The sequence below is a fragment of the Caretta caretta genome, chromosome 8 (genome assembly GCF_965140235.1).
Source record: "Caretta caretta isolate rCarCar2 chromosome 8, rCarCar1.hap1, whole genome shotgun sequence".
Classification (NCBI taxonomy): Eukaryota; Metazoa; Chordata; order Testudines; family Cheloniidae; genus Caretta; species Caretta caretta.
Window position 1 is genome coordinate 4,530,944 of NC_134213.1, and position 14,159 is coordinate 4,545,102.

Here is a 14,159-nt window from a genome sequence, read left to right on the forward strand (position 1 = left end):
CAATAAAGCCTGCCTTCATTTGATGTAATTGAATGGAACTCTTTCATTTGACTGTTCCTTTTCAGCTCCTACCTGTACTTTTTATCAGCTCCTACCCTCTCTGCTTTTGTAGGATACAAAGTATCCTCCTTAATAAATCCTCCCCTAAGGGATGTCTGTCTTCCACACCTGTGAGCTTTCCCCTATGCTTTAGTTTTTAAAAACTTCTGACCTCTGGTTCTGTTTTGGTTTAGATGGAGATGTCCTTTCCATCTAGACTCCTCCGTTCCCAATAAACCTAAATCCCTCCTTCGAACACTATCGTCTCATCCATGCCCTGAAACCCTGCAGTTCTGCTTGTCTAACTGGCCCCACACATGGAACTGGAAGTATTTCAGAGAATGCTACCATGGAGATTCCTGGACTTCAATCTCTTACCTAGCAACAGCCTCGAGGACTCTCTCTCCAACCTTTGCCTTATGTCACTGGTTCCTACGTGTATCATGACCAGTGGCTCCTCCCCAGCACTACACATAAATCTGTAGATGTCTCGAGAGGTTTGCACCTGGCAGGCAATTCACCATGTGTAAATAAACACTTCTTACTAGCCCAGCACTAACTGCTAAAATTAGATGATTAATTAAGGTGATATTTTTAAAAAAATCAATATAAAGCCACCTGTGCTTGTCCTCATCCCCTACCCTTCTGTATTAAAAGGAGAAGTTAGCCGTTCTGATCCTGAATACAAGCTCAAGAAGGAGGAAACAAACTCTGCTAAACACAAATATATTCTGTATTAGAAAATGGAAGTGCATAAAACTGCAGCAAAAGATTTGTTTTTCCCAAGTGCTCTTCCACTTTGTGTCACTGTCAGCAATATTTCCACAGATGGTTTCCCTCTCCTGAATTACTTTACGTGCTAGTACCACCCTGTTTAAAGAGCAGCTAACATCTATGGTTCTCTTTGCAGGTCTTCCCTTTCCCAGATGTGCTGGAGTGTGGCCTTGTGCTACTTCACATTGGATCCCAGTGCCCTACAGAACTGAGTCCAGAACTGCAGCAACAGGCCTTGGACCTGGTTAGGAAATACAGCAGAGCTAAAGTTTATGAAAAGATCAGCAGAAAGTTCTTAACGTGAAGTTATATTCAAGCCCGGGCAGCCTGAGTTACCAGCAGCTACTCCAAGCCAGGGCTGTACTGTTCTTTTTGAAGTGAAGGACTGTCTCTGTGGTCACCATACTTTGGAGGATGCTTTGTTCTAGAAAATGGAGTACCAAAAATCAAGTTTATATACAGACTCCCCCTAACTGTCAGTTACTAATGGCCCTTTACAGCTCCATAATTGATACTTTGTGCTTGTAAAGGTGAAAGCTATGGCCCTTAAACTTTTGGGGAGGGGAAATTATGCCAGAGAAGCCCTTGAATTTACGTAACACTTGTAACACCAAATTAGACATCAACATTTTGGCAGTGAAAAGGTAGCAGTTGCCATCTAATTAAGAGCAGTAACTTGATTTAATTTTAAGCAACTTACTACTTAACCAGTTTGTCTTGGGCACATGAGTTTTTTGTTTTTAGGGGGAGAGTGTTTTGCTTCCTCTCTGAATAAAAGTCTTACCTTTTGAGCTTTGAATTTCATTTGAAAGGTGATTGGGGAGAAAGGAACCAGAGGTTATTTTTGGAAGTGTATTAGAATTTAGCTGACAGTCAAGTTTTATTCACATTGTGCCATATGCTACTTTAGGTTCAGTTCTGTTAAATGATAAATTTTTCATGACTAAACCAAGTCTCATCATCTTAGGGGAAGGTAGGAGTGGCAACCTTTTGTGAACATTTGCTGAAGAGGAAAGTAGCTTCCTCCTGCTACTACACTGATGGTATATTTGGCCCTAACAGTAGTTCAGGTGGGCAGTAAAAGATCAAGGCATTTGGTATGTGTAATCAGTAAGTGTTAAAGGTGAACCAAGTAACTTGACCTGTAATATTTCCTGTACAGCTAGCCTCAGGATTCACATAAGGCTTTGCTTATTTAATTTGAAATGTCAGTTCTTCCCTCTCAGCCTCTCAAGTTTTGCTGAGTAAGAGCACTGCACGCAGCTCGGGTAACCCCTGTAACTGAGACCAGCGAGTGTTCAGAGGGATGGATTTCCATACATGGTGCAGCTAGGGCAAGGAAATTCAAGATGAGAAAAGCTGGAGCACAGGGAATGCACTACTTGTTCTGGTCCAACATGTAAGCTTGACTTAAAGAGAAAGCTGAATAGGAGAGTATTAAAGCTGCTTTGGCAGCATATTCATTATATTCAGGAAAAGATTTATAGAACTGAAGTCCCAAGAGGTGGTCTGATGAACCCCTTGTAGGTAGTCTACGGAGAAGTGGGTAACCCGAGAATCATGGTGCTTGTGTGCAAGGCAAGATACCTGGAAACCAGAAGAGGGTGCTGTTGCTCCATAAGGAAGTCCCTTCACCCTCTGCCAAGGCAGGCATAGCCATGCCATGGAGGAAGCTGCTGCCATCACCATGAGACATGATATAAAAGGGAAACAGTCACCTTCCACTGCAAACTGGCCTTACATGCTGGCAAAGCTCCAAGAGAACACAGCATAAGAAAACTCTGTTCTGTTTTTCACCTCAACAGACCTGGGAGCCAACAGCCAAACTACTTCAGCTGCCATTAACAACCAGGCTCTTGCTTAAGTATTTAGGGCTGGGGTACAGCTACCCTCTAATCATGTATTCATTCCCTTTTCTGAACCGTAGAATCCTCCCAACATAATCGGTCCTAAGATACAAACTAGCCGTCTGGAGTTGGTTAATGGGTATCCCAGAACTGGCAATGTGCAGCACATGAAGATCCATTAATTGTTGGATGAAGCACAGTTGCATTATTAGTCTGTCTGGTCAGTGCTGCCATGCTCATATCCTGCTGCATTTACCTGTAGAGAATTTAGGAAGAGATTAAGGTAGAACTGTTAGTTGCTCCCCACGAGGTGCTGCTGCAAGTTCAGTAATTTCAGTAAGTGTTAGAATGAGGTAGAAAAACCGAAACTTATAACTGGTTAAAAAAAAATCTTTATTTTACAAAATTAAAAACATCAATAGTATTTACATGCATTTTAAATACCAGCTTATAACATTTTAATCATTGCAAAAAATCAAGAATTTTTATAAGCTTGTTAAAATGCAAGACTCAGAAATAGTTTTAATTTGCTCTAGGCAAAAGTTTTGGGGTTTTTTTTAAACATATTTCCAAGCTGTTCAAAAATATAGGTGTGTACTTTTAGAATATCTAATTTTAAAAAAAGTCAGAATTGTGAACCTCCCACCCCGGGGATATTATCTCTATAAAAGGGAAATCCAATTGCTTTGCCAGGCTGTTAAATCACTAAAATATAAAACTAGAGCCACTTTTTACACATTTATGCACCTACTAATCTTGCTCATGCTGAAATGAAAAGGGTAAAATCTTCCATGTTATCAGGTAATACCAAGTGGCTGAAGTCAGCATCAATTTTGGTCCAAACTGTTACAAATCTCTTCTAGAAAAGGCAAACTTCTAGGCCATTTTAAACTATTGCAGAACAGTTTATTGTATTAATATCTATGAGAAGATAGATTAGTCTTACAGGTGGGACACACCTCTCTGGCACAACCGTCCTAAAGAAAGTGGGAAATTGTACAAAGTTAGGAGCTATGAAGGTGGTCAACTCAGCTCCAAATACACCATGTCTGACTGTTACCAAGACACAACTATTTGAATGTTTTAGCTCCAGGGAAAGTCTCTTACATTATCCTATCCAAAACTCTGCCATGAACGAGTGGGTCACTTCTACAGAATACCAAAGATAAAAACAAGCAAAGGGTGAGGAGCAGATGTCAACCTTACAGCCAACAAAAAAATTTAAAATAAGCTTCTTAAAGCACAATCTGCAAATGCGTTTGTGTGTCTGATTTCACTGGCATTTCAGAACCTCAGTTCTGCTGAATGTTCTGGAGTAAAGTCTTCCTTGCAGATTCAGTACATTTTAAAAGGAAGAAAACAGAGGTATATATGTTAATTGTGTCTCTCCTGTCCTTGGTACTAAAAAGATGGCAAGTCATCAATGCTGGCATTGTTATAAACTCCCCTCTTCTAAGTTTGAATCAAAATGAAGAGCATCTTTTGTCTTCAGCAAACCTCTAGTCCTCATGCCAAATGCATACTGTTAGACGTCATTTGCATGAGAGAGACTGCTGGAAACAGATTAGGACTGCAGCTGCCGGGAACATATCTTGCTGAGTGGTACCCAGTTATCACTGCTGCAAGTTGTTGATAATAGCCAAGATGCTCATCTTCTCTTGGGCTGTGTCCACATCCTCATTCTGTTTCTGTGCCACTCCGGTGCCAAGGCCATATAACCGCCCACAGTACTTTGCATCATCAATCGTGTCCTCAAAGAACAACTGTAGGGGAAAAATAATATTTCTCCATTTCTTATAGTGCCTTTGACGCCAAAGTTCAGCTCTGTTAAATGCCACCCTCCACCCCAGAAGTGACTGCAATCAACATACCCACGAGGAGGGGATAGGTGGAGAAGAAATTTTTGCCAACACTACCAAGTCTCACGACTGCTAGTCTAAGGCCTAAAGGGCTGACAATAAGGATTCAAAAATGAAAGTGCCAGGGAGTGCATGCAGGGATGGAAAAGTCAGGCCATAAACCATGTTCCCCCTCATCTTGCTGTTGGAAGGAGAGGGAGCCAGGGATACCTCTTTCATTCGGAAGAATGCCATTCCTGTGAGCAGAGAGTCTGATCCTGCCTGATGCTGTCGTCCAATTCGTTGCAAATCCAGCTGGTCTGCAACTTCTTGAAGGCCTCCCTACAATGAGAGAAAAAACACTGATTTAATAACCTGGAATCTCTCCCCTCCCAGTGCTACCACATACCATGCTTCCTCTAGACGTGAAGGTTAATGGCTGCCTTTAGAGTTAATCACAGCTGATGTACCAATATTGATTAAAAAAACAAAAGAGCCTGAACTGAGTGACACATGCTAGGTCATCTGAGCACCGGAATGCCCGAGTTCTCAGTTCAACAGCATAGAAAGAGTAATATTTAGCAACTAAGGGGCTATTTATCTTCCAAGCACTTTGCAAACACTAATACAACCTCAATGCAGCTGGGAAGTAGGTACATGTTCTTCCCATTTTGAAGACAAGGGAAGGAGGCAGAGAGAGGTTAAATATTTGCCTAAAGCCACATTGTCAGAGTTAGGGTGAGAACTTGGGCATGCCAGTGCTCAGATGACATACCACAGGAAACAACAACTCAGCTCTGGAGAAGGGAAAAACTCGGACTGTAATCCAAACAATGCTTGGAAGTTGATGAACAGATTTCAGCATTTAGCAGTTATCCAAGTCATGCAATAATTCATTTAAAAGGAAAATGCTGATCCACATCTTTTCAAAGACAGGAGAAGTATGCCCAGTCTAAGCAGGCTTCAGAAATAAGTACCCTATGAATCCTGTGAACTGTTCCCTAATTGATTAGTCAAAAGAGCAGAGGAGGTAGAACAAACCTTTCTGTCGTATGTACATAGTGCCATTACATGGCTACAGCCAGAGGAATTATCCCTCACCACTAAATTTTAAAATACTGTACATCTGCAACCAACCCCTGTTTTGGCTTATTACACACTTATGTATAGAATGTTATAAACAAGGCAAATTCCAATACGTTCTTAGCTCAGCACAGTTACTGACAGGAACTAAATACCTTAAGGTTTTTGCAGCTCTTCATTAGGTATTTGACATCATAGATGGATGGGAAGAAAAGGTTCAAGATATGGAAGAACTCGTGTTCCTCCTCTGGAAGCCTGGAGTCCGTTAGCAGTTTCACCATGTAGCCAAAGTCATAGCCACTGAGAGAGAATTGTGCAAAATCTGGTAAGTGAGCAGCAGCCACAACCAAAAGCAATATCCCCCTCCTCACAGTGATGGCTCTCTATTGCATATCATTCAGACCCTAACATCTCAGCTGCTTATAAAACTTCACTAACTTCCCCACATGGAAGCGTAGGGCTCACCTCAACCACCAACGATAAGGTAGGACCCCCTACCACTTGCCTTGTCTACACTAGGATTGTACAATGAGAGAAACACACAAAAAAGCTATATTGTTAGAAGAAAAACACCCTTTTTCCTAGTGTAAACTTGGCCTCAGTGGCTGGAGCAACGTGCAATAGGTAAGAAGAGAAGGCATAAAGCCTAGGGTCCCATGCCTTGCATCCTCACTTCCAGGAGGGATACTTGGGTGAGTGACAGATCAGAAAGTGGCTATGCAGTTAAGTAGTTCAAGAGGCCAACTACAAGAGGGGCAATTCAGCTACACAGACCTCTTCCCCTGTCCAGTAAACATACATCCTAATGATACTCATAAAAGAGAGAAAGCAGTACTGTGGTAGGGTCAGAGAAAACAAAACCTTTAGTTTACAATGCACATGAGTTCAATAAACAGTTCCTTATTCTTTTACTTCAGTTTTCTGTTAACTCCTGCTTTCAAAGGGGAAAGTTTTAGAAGTCCAGAGTTTGCCAGCACTGGCTACAATCAGGTTTACCTAGCTGAAAAACTGAAACTAGAGTGTGTTAGTTATAAATTCATCTCCTTAAAATCTGTGTTTTATTCATTAAGATCAAAGGTGGGAGTAAATCTGACAAGATTATTCATTTTGCTGCTTCAATATTCTCTGATAAGCAACGCACTTTCAATTCCTCTTGCACCAACCTGTGAAATGAGAGCCATTTCACATTCTCGCAGAGGACCACCCCTGAAGTCATGAGCAACTCTGCAAAGTGCAAGGTATCAATCCCTTCATCCTCATGCTTCTGGAACTGCAGCCCAGAGTTTGCAAGGAGGTCTATGGAATCCTGTGAGTACATGTCCTCCCTAAAAGAGAAAGGCAGCTTTGCATTAGATGTGCTGATCTGGCAGGCTCCTAGCTACAAAGAAGTATTCTCCAAATACTTCAGTTCAAAACACTGACAATGGCAACACTGGACTGTTTTTTATGTCTCAGGGAACTTCGTATCAATTCAGATTACAGGTAAAAATGTTCTCTAAACTGCTGGTGCAACTGCAACCGCCACCTACGATCTTTCTGGCTTGTGCAGCCCCAACAATAAGCGATTCTGCAATTGTAACTTTGTTATTAATTCCACTGCTGATGTCCAAGCCAGAAGAACCCACCTTTACTGTGTCGGCTGACAGTTTCTGAGCATTGTTCCCTCTGCAGCTAGCAGAAGCAAAAAACAGATTTTTGTCTCAGAAGTGCGCAGATGTGGCTCAAATACAGTCAGCAGAGTTGTTATAGTAAAGGCCATTGCACATCTCTGCATGTATTACTTTCCTTAATCTCCAATGCCATTTGAGAAATCAAATTGTATTTTTTTTCACTCCCAATTATTGCCTATTCTGTGGCCTCTCAAACAGGACCAGGAAGGGGGAGAAGGGATGTATCACACAGAGCTCGGCAGGAACAGGATTTTCTGTTTCACAAGTTAATTTTTTTCCCCCCTTCTGAAACAGAACGAGAACAAAGTTTTTGAAGTTTCCCACAAAATGAAATCTCAAAACAAATTTGTTTTGGGTCAATCAAAATGTTTCTTTCATACGGACATTTTTAATTTTAAAAAATGTTAATATTAAAGAAATATCAAAACAAAAAGCAGTTTAAAAAAAAATACTAAAACATTCCATTCCAAAAGTGACAAACCAGAACATTTTGACATTACTGAAAGGCTTTTTTTTTTTTTGTTCAAAATTAAATTTTGTTGGAATTGATGCCATTTAGCTTTTGACAAATTGCCATTTTCTGCAGAAAAACATTCTGTCACAAAATTTCCAGCCAGTTCGACTATCGTGCACACCCACCCTTTCTTTATGGCTAGATGTGAAAGGGTCCTGAAACTTATTTCAGCTGTTACATGGAGTCATGATATGGAGAAGATTGAGAACCACTGCCCTGTTCCATTTGACAAGATTAGTGCTGCTGGATAGCTAATGGAGTTTGGTTAATATTTCTTGGCTTAGGTCACATCTAATACTCCAGCACAGCTCTGGGAAAAGGTATAGATTTTAAGTGTTGCAGAACCAGAAGAGAGAGCAGATCTGTTATTTCTGGACAATGGAGATGGAGTTTAAAGAAAATCATAACCTGGAAGAGTCCTTCAGGTTCCAAAAAGCAAATGTAAGGTACCTCAAGGTCTGGACCTAAATTATCTAGTGGTACCATCAAGCAAACAACATGTTACAAAGCTCGGTTCAAGAGCAACATTTTAACAAGACTTGTAATACTCCTGAAAGTCAAATATCTTCCATGGTGTCAGAAAGGCTCACAACTTAGTCCTTTTATGCTGAGATCTGAATTTTCCTGGTGCAGCCTCAATTGCTGGCAATGGACACGCTGAAACATGCTGTCGCCTGGTCGAAGTATAATGGGAAGAGCGGGGAGTAGTGGATTGTTCTCTGACTCAGAAGACTTACGTAAGGTTGAATTTGAAGTTAAACTGCCAGGTGTTGATCCCAGAAGGATATTCCCCCTTCTCATTCGTGAAAGTTAGGCCCAGCTGGATGATTTTCAGGAGATCAACATTACACCGAAGAAGTTGATACTGATAATCTATGGAGCTGCGGAATTCACCAATTGGCCTAACTACGACTCCTGGAAACTCTGTGTCCTAGGAAAGGAGCATGAAAAGTTAAACCTTGCTATAGTAGTAAGTTGCACATTCAGTCTGACACTAGCAGCTCTCATTACTAAACTTCCCATCCTTTATTTATTTATTTATTTATTTTATATATAATTACAGTATTTGCTTTGCCAGCTTTTTCTCAGTGCTGTTTGCTACACAACCTTAAACCTCTATACACAAACCATGAAATCCATACTTGGCCCCCTTAGCAATACAGATGCAGTACAGCGAGCAGGAAGGAATACTAATACATAAGATCTTATAATATTTAGAACCAAAATGTAAACTCAGACAGGATGAGAGAGTAAGGTAAAGAAAACTTCCCCATAATTCAGCCATCCTGAACCTAGAACGATAGCTCCACGTAAGAAATTTTGCCTAGCCTTAAGATATACCTGCTTTTACAAATTAGTAAGTGTTAATGATTCCTCACATTAAACAAAGGTTAAACGTTTGTATGAGGGAGGTAAAGAATACTTGAGCTGAACAGCTTTTACAGCACACTTTGGAAATTCTAGGGGAGAAGTGTGCACACACAACCCCATCAACACAAACATACATACACAGACCAAAGAACAGGGCCCTTAATCTATTCTGGGTACACATACTCAAAGTGATATTATATATCACATGATTCAAGTATTCCCATGGGATATACAAAAATGGGATATTTTTCATTGACTGTATACACCCATATTAAAATTTGGGGGATGGATGATGTAGCTGATAAATCACAGGATGCCCACAGCTGAATTGTTCATGTCTACTGCAAGCATTTCATCTCAGAATTTTACAGGCATTCCCATCCATAACAAAACTTTCGGTATGGAATGGTAACACTCGGGCCAACGCGTACAATACACTGACAATGCAACAATCACTCCGTATTTCTGTTTCTAATCTGTCTCTTCATTAATAATAAGCAAAAATCACTTTTTTTTTTTTTTTTTGGTTTGGAAGTCAGGAAGCTGGGAGATAAATTCAGGAAAACCACACTCAATAGGTTTACACTCATTTCCTAATGAAGAATTTTTCTTTTCTTTGCTATGTTTTTGAAACCAGCACCACACACCGCATACACTACACTGCTACTGATTTAAACACTTGTAAAGGGAAAGTACAAAAAATTAAATACCCCTCCCTGAATGGTTTTGGTGCTTCTTAGGGAGAGCTGCCATTTTACTTTTACTTCCCAGCCAGAAGGCTAGTCTGCTCACAGTTTTAAAGTCAAATCCCCCAATTATATCTAACAACTAGAACACCTGATGGACAATTTATATCCTTTGAACAACTAGAATAAAACTGGATTAAGTGAACAAAAAGTTTAGAGAATGCTAAGAGAAACTGCAATTTTAGACAATTTCTATTTCATTCACAGGCCTCCGTTAAAAAAATAATCTTTCTGTGGTGATACAGTTTGTTAGCTCCTGATACTATTCACTTATCAATGGTGCCCTTTCTTTCAGTTTATAATGTTGCTGCATATATCTTGAGACTTTTTCCCCCTCCTGGAATAAATCCTTTATCTCCCCAATATTTGCTAAAACCTATTTTATATCGGCGGACTGCGTATTGTCCTCAAAACACTTTAAAAATCAGTACAGTGGTTATTTGTTGTGTGATCTCCCATGCTGTGGCCGATAATGATTGCTTTTGAGAGACACTACTAGACAACACCCCAGGTGCCCTAAACTGATAAGAAACTTCTGTATGAACAAAATGTAAAGAAAAAGGGACATTAATAATGGAGAAAATATATATGAAAAACAGTTTATCTGGCCAGTAATGTTTTTGTGTTCCCTACTATTATTTCAGATTTGTGGGGTAAATTCCACCCACAGATATGCTCATGAATCTTCTAGAGTCTAATTTAATGGGAAACGCAAGTGTATACAAGAGAAGAACCTTATGTATACAACCTTATGTATTTGACAATCTCCCTTCTGCCTGATTCTACAATGGCAATCATGCAGAGGAGACACCAGTGTGGCCATGGAATTGTCATGTAACAAACTTCAACTTAAACTTCAACTTTGAAAGCTCAAAAAGGAAGAGGTTATAGATGGGAAAGGAGGAAGCTCCTGCTTCAGCACCTTTACGATCCATCCAGACGTGTGTGCATTTCAGTGGTGATGGAACTGATTCATATTTACACACTTGCATAGTGAGGGTCATTAAAAATTGTCTCTTTTCTGTACCACCGCATATATGGAGCTCTCTACCTTCAAAAGGCAAATATGGCTACTGATGGTAATTATCCCATTTCTAAGTGGCTACTACTGTACTCAGAATTGAAGTATGCATTCCTAAAGGAATTTGGATACCTTGGGTTTTAGAGACACTAAGTGAAGATAAAGGTTTTTTTTGTAAATACTGTAACTATGACATATGTCATGAAGTAAAACTTACAGCTGGGGGAGGAGGAAGGGGGGGGTTTAAGGGTCTGAAAGTTCCCCCTACAAAACGCCCCTCCTGAAACTGTTTCTCCACAGGATTCTTGGGCCTTTTTAAACAAATTTATCTGAACAAAAAACAACAACATGAAATTCAAGCCCAAATCATTTCCTTTCCTATAAGGCAGCAGTGCCTGGCCATTATAAAAGGTGACCAATCCTATTAGCTAACAAGTTGTGACTTGTGTGCCTATTGCCATATACCAGCATGAAGCCAATATGAACTAGCCATTCAAAAGAAAAATATGCTAGCTACATTAAACAGCTTATAACTAACTAAGCATCTTAATTATTTTTAAACTCTATAAAATGAACAAAATACCACATTCCTACTTGTTAAGCATTAACGGATCTCAGCTGCTCAACATGGCTTCAAGCCTCACTGTATACTTATGTGATTTCACAGAGAATCTACATAAATGCTAAGCAAGATATTGAAGAAAGACCATATATTAAAAAAAAAACAAGTAAAATTTTAAATGCCAAGCAGCTTTCCAACTGTTCCTCCACTTACTATTTAGCTTAAATTGACATTAGAATACACTTATATTTATATACGAGCAATCAAGTTACCCGCATTGAAATTCCTCAGTTTAGTCAGGTAGGTGATCACTGAAGTACAGCATATTTACCATTGCGATGTAGCTGTAGCTGAGTACTATTTCTCTAATTTTCCTCATTTCTTCTTCCAGATTGTTTGCCCATACTTCACAGATCACCTGACTGTTCTCCACAATTGCTGCTGGCATCTTGCAGGAACTGGAGTAGAAACACCTGATGTCAAAGTTGGATGGTAAGTAGGGTAGTGTAGAACCGCAAGCTGTGTAACCTAATCAGCACAGTGCAGTAAGCACACACACACACACATTACTTTATATTAATACATCTCGACAAATCAGATCACAACAACAAAGTTAGAATGGCATGTTCTTAGTTTGGGGTATCAGCTTCAGGTGGCATATTTGAGTTATTAAACTAAATTCTTTCCTGATTTTAGAATATTCTTGCAATACGCAGTAAGAGAAAGAAGCAAAACCTGTTTTAAATTGGCAGAAGGTATCTAGGACTACTAAGTCCAATTGATACAAGTGAGTGTCTCTCCTTTTTTAGGTCTGCACTCCAAGTGTAAGGCCTATTTCTACAAGCCTAAAAGGAACTAATACCTTAATTCTGTACAGCTTTTGCAACAGTGTTGTTCTGTTAGGGCTAGAAAGTAAGAGTAAATAGCTCCCTACTGCAGTGTTATTGAAAGATGTGTGCTGCTCTGTTTTAATTCCCCAAGGCCTGTTCTACAAAGATTTTGTAGAAGTTTAACTATTCCGGTAAGGAGTGAGCTTTTATGTGGATATAGTTACATAAGTACAACCTCTAGTGCGGACAGTTATAACAGTAAAGATTATTCTGATACATTTATGGGGCTAAACACGTGGGTATAACTGCACTCATATTAGGGGATTGTGCTGATAGTTAAAGCAGTATGAAAACCACGTGTAGACAAGCACCAAGATTATAGCAAGTTACAACATGAAAGGCATCTAGAGTTATTTACAGAAGCTGCAGTGAAACTAAACAGTCCACCAAAAACTTTATGAAAGCACGTGCTGATCAATATTGTTTTACCTGCCAAGGAATTAAACTTTTGTTAAGTTTAATATCATCAATGTAGGCCTTTTGGTTCTTACCAACTCTAGTTTTTCCAGAATGTCCTTACTGCCATGACAGATAGAAGAGGAAACACACCACCCTTGAGATTATGCTGTTACCATCTTTGGCTTTTTGGCAGCCTATAAGAGATGAAATACTATCTGTGCCTCGTTTAGGGTGCCCAGATAGCAAGAATGAAAAATCGGGACGGAGTGTGGGGGATCATAGGCACCTATATAAGAAAAAGCCCTGAATATTGGGACTGCCCTTTTAAATCAGGACATATGGACACCTTAGCCTCATTATTAGTGGGCAGGTCTCCACGTAAATGGCAAACCTATTGGCAGCCTCAGCCTTAGCCTCATTATTAGGGGGCAGCTCAGGAATGGGGTACACAGCCGAAGAGGAAGTTTGCACCTACTGCTTCCAGCACAATCTGCCACCAGTCAGAAACACCGTGTTTACTGTTCCCGAGAAGAGGGCAGGCACCCTTGTGCTCTGGGACGAGGCCTCCACCAAACGATCTAGCAGCACGCAGGAGACGCTCTTTGCCTGGGACTGTCTCGTGGAGGGGCATGCAAATCCCCTTTAAGAAGGGGGGTGGGGGGCTAAATCAGGCCACGGGAGGGCAGCGAAATAGCCCCCAGTAACCTCCCACGTTCCTTCCAAGAGAGGAGGTTACACTTCTCACAACGGAAATAAAAAGGCACAAAAATAATCGAGAGGCTCCCGTCACCCCCCCTGACAGCACCCATCGCTAGCCACGGGGGGCAACGGGTGGGGGGGCTCTGCTCCCCACCCAACCCCTTTCACCCTGGCAGCCCCCCCCCCTCTTCCCCAGCCCCGCCTCTTCTTCCCCTCCCCCTCCGTCCCTCTCCCCGCTCAGCTCCCCTCAGGGAGCGTCTAACGGGGCCTCCCCGCACGGCACCTGCTCTCTCCGCCAGGGCCGTCTCCTCACAGGCGCACAGGCAGGGAGCGAGCGCGGGCTGGGGAAGGGAAGCTGGGCCCTGAGCCGCCACTTCCCGCCGGCCGCTCTAGCCGCTCACTCGGCCGTGGCTTGTCTGCTCCTTCCCCTCCCTTCCCCCCGCCGCGTCCCGAGGCGGGCTGGCGGGCGGCCGGACCTCGCCTGCGCAGCTGCGCCAGCGCCAGAATTTCTCGCGAGAGTTGAGGCTCTGTCGGGGAAGGGGGCACGCCGCCCAACCGCCCGCGCGCGCAGCTCGTTCCAACGGCGGCGCGAGCTTGGTCAAGCGATTAGGTAGGGCGGCAATAGGCTGCCCGAATGCGCGTGCGCAAGGGCGTGGCGGGGAGCAGAGCGTCTTGTTCGGAGGGCGCATGCGCAACGGTGGGGGAA

The 14,159-nt window shown here is 41.7% G+C and overlaps 2 protein-coding genes across 11 annotated transcripts in view; one reads left to right on the forward strand and one right to left on the reverse strand.

Moving 5' to 3' along the window:
* The window catches only part of GEMIN5 (gem nuclear organelle associated protein 5), a 34,304-nt gene extending 32,700 nt beyond the window's left edge, over positions 1–1,604 (forward strand). The window contains exon 28 of the mRNA XM_048860795.2: positions 950–1,604. Within this exon, the coding sequence (XP_048716752.2) occupies positions 950–1,117 (168 nt within the window). The 3' untranslated portion in view covers positions 1,118–1,604. The remainder of the gene's footprint in view (positions 1–949) is intronic.
* Positions 1,605–3,029: 1,425 nt separating this feature from the next.
* CNOT8 (CCR4-NOT transcription complex subunit 8) lies at positions 3,030–14,033 on the reverse strand. Of its 10 annotated transcripts, none has more exons than XM_048860819.2 (8): positions 13,737–14,033; positions 12,847–12,948; positions 11,797–11,923; positions 8,503–8,696; positions 6,745–6,906; positions 5,737–5,881; positions 4,730–4,840; positions 3,030–4,423 (listed from the first exon to the last, which is right to left on the reverse strand). In XM_048860819.2, the coding sequence occupies exons 3-8, from the start codon at positions 11,911–11,913 to the stop codon at positions 4,274–4,276; spliced, it is 879 nt and encodes a 292-aa protein (XP_048716776.1). In that variant the 5' UTR covers positions 11,914–11,923; positions 12,847–12,948; positions 13,737–14,033; the 3' UTR covers positions 3,030–4,273. The 10 variants fall into 10 exon arrangements, with proteins under 10 accessions (XP_048716776.1, XP_048716768.1, XP_048716767.1 ...); XM_048860811.2 differs by having other exon boundaries at positions 11,797–11,938; positions 13,737–14,032; XM_048860810.2 differs by having other exon boundaries at positions 11,797–11,993; positions 13,737–14,032.
* Positions 14,034–14,159: the final 126 nt, after the last annotated feature.